The sequence below is a fragment of the Limulus polyphemus genome, unplaced genomic scaffold (genome assembly GCF_000517525.1).
Source record: "Limulus polyphemus unplaced genomic scaffold, Limulus_polyphemus-2.1.2 Scaffold4182, whole genome shotgun sequence".
NCBI classification, from domain to species: Eukaryota; Metazoa; Arthropoda; class Merostomata; order Xiphosura; family Limulidae; genus Limulus; species Limulus polyphemus.
Window position 1 is genome coordinate 1 of NW_013669792.1, and position 10,726 is coordinate 10,726.

At 31.4% G+C, this 10,726-nt stretch overlaps 1 protein-coding gene across 1 annotated transcript; it reads left to right on the forward strand.

Moving 5' to 3' along the window:
- Positions 1-426: 426 nt before the first annotated feature.
- On the forward strand, positions 427-10,660 carry LOC106470719 (sodium-coupled neutral amino acid transporter 9-like; the record flags this gene model as incomplete). Its single annotated transcript, XM_022399356.1, has 7 exons — positions 427-613; positions 1,474-1,578; positions 4,007-4,113; positions 5,278-5,382; positions 7,131-7,279; positions 7,673-7,762; positions 8,494-10,660. Coding segments are annotated over 7 exons (915 nt in total), but the record flags the coding sequence as incomplete, so codon positions are not given.
- Positions 10,661-10,726: the final 66 nt, after the last annotated feature.

The window sequence follows — 10,726 nt, forward strand, 5'->3', positions numbered from 1 at the left end:
GTGTGGTGATGAACATCATCATCGGCGTGGATGTAGAGTTTGCTGTGTGGTGATGAACATCATCATCGGCGTGGATGTAGAGTTTGCTGTGTGGTGATGAACATCATCATCGGCGTGGATGTAGAGTTTGCTTTGTGGTGATGAACATCATCATCGGCGTGGATGTAGAGTTGATACCAGAACACAGGCAAGAAGTTGATAGCATTATAAACAGAAGCAATGGAAATCTGTGTGAAGAAGTTTTTAATATATATTTTTAAAAACATGTACACCCTATGAACTGAATCAAGAATAAATGAAATCATAATAATGTAGATATGATGTAGTGGTACAAGTGTTTTATTGCGTTGCATTTTTGTGGAAGTGGCATTTGCAACTTTGGTTAAACAGAAAAGTTGTAATAACTCAAAACTGATGGGGTAATTTTTTTCAGTTATCTGTGATCCTAGTTCTGAGGCTACAGTTAACTCTACAACACATGACTTTGTCCACACCGATATTTTCTATGAGGTTTGGGATATTAACAGAACTGTTCCACTGTTTCTTCTTATCGTCATCTTTCCTTTGATCAACTTGAAATCGCCTACTTTCTTCAGCAAATTTAATGCTCTTGGTAGGTTAATAGCACAGATGTGCAAGAATTCTTCACTGTCCTTGTCCTGACTGAGATAAATCCTTATTTTTTTCATACTACTTATTTTTGGCTTTTAAAGACGAATTTTGTTTTTCAAAGTTTTTATTTTTCACTCAAAATTTAAAAAGATGTATCTTTAGTGTTTTATATTTTTGATCTATACATTTGTTTCATTGTATGAGGGTATATAGTTCACTACAGAGATGGTGTACTTTTGAAAAGTGTCAAACTATTTGCTGTCTTAAGATCTGGACAAATCAGTATTTGGTTTTAATAACTGTATTACTACAGACCAATTTTCATCTTGTCATTTTCCCTAACTTAAACTTTTGTGTTGTTGTGTAGTATGAGAGTTTGTTTTATATCCTATCTAAAACAGATAAATTATTTGTACAGTCACTTTGCACTAACTAACATTTTTACTGTCTTGGAAAATGAGTGTTTGGTGTGTTGTATAGATCTAAAACAACCAATTTTTGATGTAACCAAACTAAAATTCTCTCAATGTTGGACAATCAGTATCACTGCAGCAAGTAAAAGTTCTGTTCTACCTTGCATAATTAGCTCATTTCTTCATCTATAATATACTACTAATGCATGCATATTGAGCTGGGTACAACTTTAATATTAGTTTATATTACATTCAAAAAACTTAACAGGAATATGTCAAAATCATTAGGTTTGGACATTGAAGAGGTTTAAACTTTCTGTGGGTAGAATTCTGTTTTTGTTTTTGTATTTTTTTTCTGAATAATTCACCAATAAACTAATTTTTAGATTAATGACTTGACTATACAGTTTTTGATTTAAAATTAGTTTATCATAAATTTTTTTTACAGGAACTTTAGCTGTGTTTTACCTCATAAGCTTTGCTGTTGTCAAATCAGCACAGTGGGGAATACACTTTGATCTGTATCATTCAACCAGTTCTGATTTTGTATCATGTAAGTTCAACATTTCCAAGCCATTGGCTGTAATAACTTGCTTTCTGGGCTAACCATCCACTGTTATACAGAGTGCAGTACATTATATTAAAATGAATTTGAAGATGCATATTGGCAAGTCACATGGCAATCACAACTGATACAAAGTCTCAGTGGATATATATATATATATATATCAGAATTATATTTTGACATTAGCATTTCATAGATAGTGTGACACCACAGAAAATTTCACTTTTTGGGAAGGGTATGTAATAACGTTTTTGAAGAAAAAATATTCTTATGCTCAGATAATAAAGATATGTTTTGATGATAGATTTAGAATTTCTAAGACTAGAATATCTTACTTAATAGCATTACGAAAAATAAAAAAGAATGTGGATCAACTTGGGGTACCAAGACCATCCAAAAAGTGACCTACAACAAGTTGTACCCTTGTTGTGGTAAGCAAAATGTACCATTTTGTAACAGGTAGAATCCACAAACATAAAGGTTAGTGGCAAAATCCATAAATATGCCCCAAACAACAGTACAAAACATAATTAAGAAGGATCTTCATCTGGAAAAGTGACACAAGTTGTTTCCACAACATATTGGTTCAACCATCGAATACCTCAAGCAGCTGTAGAATCAAATGGTACTTCTGCTATTATGTACAAAGACATACTGGGTAAGTTGCCAGATGCAGAGCCTATAGATTTCTGTGCAATTAGACTGAAGAAATGGTGGCACTGGTAAACTGCTGTCTTCTTACAATAGATGAATTATGGAAAGTAATCAGGGATAAGGAACATGACAACCTTAATGATGGAGCCGTTTGCATTGGAAACAACATTGCAAGGCTGATGTGAAAGATGCCAGATGAAGCATAACCTGATGTAGTGACATTGACTGTAATGATGTAGTGAAGCACTAAAAGATAACCTACATAAAAGCCAGTGTATGCTGTTTCATGCTTGATTTCTCAAAATAGGAGCTGTTGTAAAACTCAACATGCATCTATCCAGATAGAATCGTTTGATTACTGTTTGCCCATTATGATTTTAGTGTCAGGGGGTGTAAGTGGGCTGTGAGGGGTGTGTGTGCCATGAAACCTTAAAAGTGTAGTGAGTATAGGTATAATAAGCCTAAAGTAAAAACGTAGTGTGGGATCACCTAGCCAAGTGCATAAAATTCATCATGAAAGTAAAAATATTGATTCAATTTTAAACTTAAATCATTTCTGAATTAAGCTATTTTCTGTAATATCACCAACATTTTACATCATAAAAACAAACCTTTTAATCAACAGAAACTAAATTAAGAAATCAACAAATATTTTTCCAGTTTTGTTGTCTATACATTTCATTGTATACTATCAGTACATAGACTAACAACAATATTAGGTTATACTTTTGTTGGTAAGCAACAAGATATAAAGCCATTGTTGGAGCGTAGTTTGACCAAAACTCATTGGCTTTTCTATATATTAGCAGTTGTTAATCTAACTGATTTTTACCAATAATTATTTTATGAATATGCCACAAATTCATTTCATGAATGATCATAATTTTGATTGGCTCACAAAGGAATTTACCAATATTTGATTGCCTCAACTGAACTTTTCTGCCTCTTTGTTTGTCAAGCTTGATTTCCCAAAATTTATTTATATAGGTTATTTATGAAATGTGTGGTTAGGGTACATTGTGGGGTGGTAGTTTTGATGGGCAATATGCTAATCATTTCAATATAATGTACTCAGCCTCTGTATGTTGTAGAAAATCTCATAATAATAGCATAGCTGTTGTTTTATTTATTCATGTTTACTAATATGTTGTACATAAATCTGTGGATTACAGATTCTGTTTAGTTTTTCCAATTTTTGACACTTGCACGTTACTCACGACTTAACTACCCTATTCATCATTTTGTATAAAAAAAATTCAATTAGCAGGTAAACATTCATAATTTTTTTTTGGATGAACTTGTAATGTAGCATTAACCTTTGTGTAATTGTATGAATCTGTGATTTAAAATTAACCATAATAATAACAGTAGACTTCATTAAATCTAACACTTATTTTTCTGTATATAAATTTTCTTTTGTCTATTTTTTACAAATCAACATAAAACATATGTAATATTGTCAGCCTTATATTTGTCATGTAACACTATCTCGGGTCTAGATTTGTTCTGTGCTACTATGTTGGCTTTGTTTACCCTGTAATACTCTGTTGGCTGTAGGTTTGCCCTGTAACTCTATTAATTTTATACTTGCCATGTACCACAGTATTGGCCTTATACTTGTTGTTTACTGTTATGTGCACTTAAGATTTATATTGTACTATAGCAGCTTTATTTCAATAATTATTTCTTGATGCATCTTTGCTGTAATTCTCTCTTGATAGTTAATATTTTTAACTATTGTAGATATGTAATTGTTTTATAGTGTATCTTCCATCATTTCCTGCACTATCTGGAGTATCGTCAATGGCGTTTTTCATTCACAACTGTATTTTGTCCCTTTGTCGAAACCAGAAGAATCCAGAAAATAATGTAAGTGAAAACAAGACCCTCTATATATGGGTATTATTTTTATACAAACACACTTTTGTGTCACTATAGAAACTAACTGAGGTTGATCATTAAAAAGTTTTCCTTGTATTTTTGTATCTTACATTGTAGCATAATTTATGTATCCTGAAAAGCTTCATTTATAATTTAGCAAGAAAATTAATACTGATGGCTTTACTATACGATGTTAGGAAAATACATAGGTTCAAGAAATCAATTTAAAACAAGTAAAATACCCTATAACCCAAGTGCTTTTGAAATGCAGATCTTTCTTCTTTTGAAGAAGAAAGGTCCACCTTTTGTAAGCACTTGGGTTATAGGGTATTGTATTTTTGTATTAGATGGCTTTACTGTAACCGACTAACTTTCAAATCAGAAGCTGTACAAAACACCTTTGGGTTAGCAACTGATCTTTAGATAAATATCAAAGTCTTTGGTAAAACTATGTAATAACGTTTGGCTAGCTTAAGCTTTTTGTAGTTTTGATTTAGAATAATTTGAAATGACATCATGATTATTTTAGACAGGTTTTAATTTCTGCTGGTAAGAATGTACATCCTGCTTTTTAAGTATAGAGAATTTATAGATGAAGTATAAAGATTCTTTAGCTTTTTTATTATTGCAGGAAATAAGGTTACCAAGATAATTGTGATTTTGGTTGTCATTATTATTACTGACATTTAAGTTTGTTGTTCAAGCTTGATTTCCAAAAATTTATTTATTTTGGTTATCTATGAAATGTGTGGTTAGGGTACATTGTGGGGTGGTAGTACTTGCCACATCATTTTTGATGGGCTATACGCTAATCATTTTAATATAATGTACTCAACCTATGTATGTTGTAGAAAATCTCATAATAATAGCATAGCTGTTGTTTTATTTATTCATGTTTACTAATATGTTATATATAAATCTGTGGATTACAGATTTTGTTTAGTTTTCCAATTTTTGACACTTGCACGTTACTGGAAGCAAGAAGAAAATTTTGTATAGTCTGTTCTCTACAATATAGTCTGAAAGAAGTATATCTAGAAAACTTTAATTTTTAAGACTTAAACATAAATATTATGCCCTTCATAACTTGTGTTAGTTGTTAAACAAAACAAAAATTTAGGTTTTTAATTACAATCTATTTGTAATTTGCAGGTTCGAGATTTAATTATAGCATATATTCTGGTGTGTTTGACCTATTTCCTGATTGGATTCTTGATCTACGTTTCCTTCCCACTGAAGAAACTGTGTATTGCTGAGGTAATCAGTAAATTTGCTTTAGTTTATTTTGAATTTTGTGCAAAGCTATATGAGGCCTATCTGCACTAGACTACTATAATTTAGTGGTGAAAGACTAGAGGGAAGGCAGCTAGTCATCACCACCCACTGCCAACTCTTGGGCTACTCTTTTACCAACAAATAGTGGGATTGACCATCACATTATAACACCACCATGGCTGAAATATTGTGAGTGAAGTGCCCTAACCACCTGGCCATGCCAGGCCTAATCTGCTTTATTAAACCACTGATTAGAATCAGGCACTCTCTGACACCAATTTGTTACGTATCTGCTTGTTTGATAATTTCCAGTAAAAATTCTTTCCGAGAAACTTCAGCGATACAAGTCCCTTATTGATTAAAACTCGTTTATTCTTTCTCAATACAACTTTTTGTAATACACATAATTTCCACAGTCACTTTAAACTTAACAACCTTCATAACACACGCTATAAATCGCAGTGATTCACACACTTTACTTACGGTGCCTACTGTTCACTTGACTCAATTATCTATCTCTTCAATCTATCTATATCTCTTCTCTCACTAGCTTTATTTGTCGGGCTTATATACTAAAGAAGAGTACGTCTGGCAAACACTCGGACATTCGCAGGGTTCCTCGATAAGTCATGATCCTTCTAGAAACTCCAGTGCGCATGCTCTCAGCATCACGTGACTTCCGCTGTCATAACAATATATATTTTTTGGCTTTTAATTTAAATTCTGGAAATGAATATCCTACTAATTTTCAAACATATATTTAGCTGTTGTATACCAATAAAAGTAAACTTGTTACATAAGGTTTTGAAATACATTTTAAACAGTAAACTGTAACCAGATGTTGAGATCATGTTTCTTCTGGCCTTGCTCTTGTGTGGCTGTGATTTAAACAACTCGTGTTTGTAATATCTAGAACTAACCTACAGTAATGCTGTCACTCAACAGATGTACTGTTGACAGTACTGTGTATTTTGTCTAAGACTGCAGGTGTTATGAGGGTTCTCTGAAACCTGTGTAATTGAGTGATGTGTAGCAAATTCGAAAGTACACTTTCTTTCTTTTTCTATAGCTTTAACAAAAGCAGTGAAAGTAAGAAAATCTTCTGATCAAGAAAACAACAGTCTGAGTACTGTCACAACTTAGTACAGTTACAAGTGTATTAAATGAAATGTTTTCAGTACTTGTTCATAACACTTATTTTTGCTTGAGTGGTTAGATCATAGAAAATTGTACAATTCGTGCAAGGACATGTATTATCATTCTCCTATTAAGGTGGTCTTTGACAACACCTTGATAAATTGAGATAATGTTTGTAATAAATAACAGTGTATAAAGTATCCAGAAAACACCACAAGAAAGTAGTTTACAATTTCTGCATTAGTGAATTGTGTATAATAATAATAATAATAAAAAATACAAAGCAAACTTGTATAAATTGTACAGTGATGGTGGAACTTGGTATTTCAATGGTGTGTTAGAGATCCTGGGTTTGGACTTGGATTATGAAATGTTAATTACTGTCCAAACAAAATGTCACTAAGTAGTTGAAGGATATTGCTGATAAAAACGTTATTGTTTGATTTGTTTTAATTATGCTTAGCTGAGCTACACTTAATGTATACAAGTTAAACATCTTGGATATCTTCATGTATCAAAGTTAAACACCTTGGTTACCAAACTGATTTTCTTATTTTTGTTTTAATTTTTATATTATTATTTTTTTGCTCTAGAACATTTTGAACAACTTCAGTAGTTCTGACTTGATGGCCTTCTTGACTCGAGTATTTCTACTATTCCAAGTACTTACACTCTTTCCACTGATTCTTTATATACTGAGAATCCAGTCAATGCATTTCTTGTTTGGGTCAATTTATCCAGGGTAAGACAAATATGTAAGAATAACATGTATCATATATACTACTAGCATAACTGTTTGAATTTTATGCTCTCAGTACTGATATGGCTTTTCAGATATTAACCATGGATTGAAATGTTTCTTTGTCTTCACCACACAAAGCATGAAATATTTATAGGCTTGAAATAAAATAAGAATTTGCAAAACTTAATCTATGTGTTATGTTGACCCTATAATTATAGCAGTTAAAATTTAAGACTTAAATCTACTGACAAAACAGGTCATGTGTACATTGAATTTTTATTTCTTTCTGTGATGGAAAAATACAAATTTTAGTAACATGACAGGTAATATTTCAACAAATGTGTTTCGTTTAACTTTTAAAAAATTTTACATGTTAATTTCTTTGTTTTTCAGGTTCAAGCATGTTGTAATTTTGAATAGTTTCCTTGTGCTTATCTGTATTTTGTTTGCTGTTTTCTTTCCTCACATTGGAACCATCATCAGGTAAGACATTCACCCACTGATCTAAAAAACAAAAGGTGCAAACTTGTACATTATTTTCAAATTATAAATACAATATACTTTTAGACAACCTTAAAACCTCATCTTTAGAAATCTATTGAACATTGAATTTGTCGCCTTTTGTAATTGAGAAGTTTGTCATGAAAAAGTAATTAGTACAGTGAAGCTTGATTTGATATTTTGTATCAAAAACCTGATGAAGTGAAATGGAACATGATTTTATCACTTCAGACTTTAGATAAATGTAGACCATGTTTTTAAAACTAAATAAGAGTACAAATTTGTTAAAGGTTGACACAGAAGAAGTTCTATACATGATTCTATCACTTACATATATTACTGTGCATTTTAAAGTATGTTATATTATTGTTAATGATGTTTTATACATGATTCTGTCACTTGCATATATTATTGTACATTTTAAAGTATGTTATATTATTGTTAATGATGTTTTATACATGATTCTATCACTTACATATATTACTGTGCATTTTAAAGTATGTTATATTATTGTTAATGATGTTTTATACATGATTCTATCACTTACATATATTACTGTGCATTTTAAAGTATGTTATATTATTGTTAATGATGTTTTATACATGATTCTGTCACTTGCATATATTATTGTACATTTTAAAGTATGTTACCTTATTCTTAATGATGTTTCTAGAACTTTAGTATTAATTTTTTGTTTGTTTTTATTCTTTCAGGTTTTCTGGTGCCATTTCGGCTCTGTCATACGTCTTTACCCTCCCTTGCATTACTTACCTTAAGGCTCAGAAGAATAGAGGAAACTTGACAACTACTACTATCGTGTTACATGGTTTTCTGATTTGTTTAGGAATAGTGAATTTTATAGCTCAATTCTTTGTTGAAATGTAACAATCCACGTGATGACATCATCTGTTTCTAAGGTATCATTTTAAAGTATTACGTAATGAAAACCTTAGCAAGCCAGAAAGATGTACATCTGAGATTTTTCTGGTATTTTTGTTTGACAAGAGGAATGTATTTAGTGCAGTCGCTCCAGATTACATCACATAGATATTTGTTACACAACATGTATAACATGCATGCTACTAACACTCCACCATATACTTAATAAGCGTGTAATAAGGTGTAAGTTTAATTTTTTTGTATTGTTCTCAAGTGAAACTATACAACATTTTAGCCCAAGTTAAACTTTAGTAATTTTAAGAAAATATTCACAAAAAAATCATAATTTACAGTTCTAAAAAAGAGTTCAAAAGATAAAATATAATTATTTCTAATTGACCAAATGGATGAATTTGTTTTCATCACTACAGTCATCAGTGAATGATAATATGCTTTAAAAATAAATGCTATATTTGAAGAGAAAGTCAAGCCACAATGTAACAATTAGCAGCTGATAAAAGAAGGAGAATCCGCTAACTCTTTCCTGCCCAGCACAGTGATCCATAGATCAAAAAGGAGTGTTGTCCACAATCAATCAATATCCTGGCTGTTACCCAGAGTGAGTGTGTGTTAAAAAAAGATTGTGTGAAAAAACTGACACAAAAGTTGATTTATGTAGCAAACAAGTCAGTAAGATTGTATTTAAATACTAATTAGTAAGGAAATTATTAATTACATAAGCAATCATTAGTTATTTCATCAACAAAAGTCCAGGATTAAACACATTTAGTACTACATTAAAAATTCTCATATTTTTATTCTTCACTTGTTTTGGGTAATTGAATGATTTTCCTAAATCTAAAGCAACAAGATACCAAAGACTTAAGCTCAAGTATATTTTTAAATTATGTCTGAATGCAAAAAAAACACTATATGTATACAGTAAATTAATTTCAGTAATATATTTACAGTTGTTACATTGTATTGTACTGGGAGCTAACTAATGATGTCCTGGACCATGTATTATTATGGAATATTTTTTTCTTTCAATAATAAAAGAGCTTTTTGAATATGTAATGTGGTTTAAACTGGGTTTTGGTTGTAGCAGAATCATTATACTTAAGCTTATAAGGCACAATGGGAAAACTGTAACCCTTCCAGAGTACAATGGTATCGAACCTCGGTGAGTTAATCAGACCCTAAGAGACACAAATTTTACTAAAAATTGTTTTTCTTTAAAGTTGTTTTTTAAACTAGAGAAATGAAAACAACATAATTAAAAGTACAAGGATGGATCTGTTGGCTCATTTAAGCTGTCTCAATTACAGAAATAACACAAAACTCAAAGCCAGTCCTTACCATATACGTACATACACACTCACAGAGCACAAAACTATGTGTCTGTAACCCAACTTCGTGGGTTGATAGTCTGGAAAGGGGGACATGTTAATCGGAGGTTCATAAACCCCCTCCACCCCACCCCCTATTATTGATATTATTGAGCATTTATTGTCACTGATATAAGAAGATAACATTAAATACATTCATAGATGGGGCCACGTTCGTATACCAAACAATAAAACTTAAATATTTTATAACATACACACAGTGTGGGGGAGGAATGGAATGAAAAAAATTGCTGCCACTATTCCAATGATACATAAATTCAAATGAAGTTTATATTCCAACAGCCACCATAATTCTAATAAGGGCCATATCTTGAGTTATACCCACTTCCTACTTTGACCTGTGGCCAGTGACCATCACGTAATTAATAATGTGAAACAGTGTGGAAAGACAATAAGAACTGGTGTCGAAAGTGAGTAACAGAAAGCACTCCTACTGCCACTACCTCTTCGTATAAAGTCGCCCTGACCATTGCACAATGTATACCATGTTTTAAGTATATAGATAGTAAGTTTTTAAAGCTTGTACAAAACTTTGAGTGATGTAACAATGAATACTGTAATAATATGTTATAAATAAATTGCGTGAAAGTTAGGGATTTGTGTTATTTATCATAGCAAACAGGACGGGTACCACAGCTTGTTCAAATATATGTTGTTG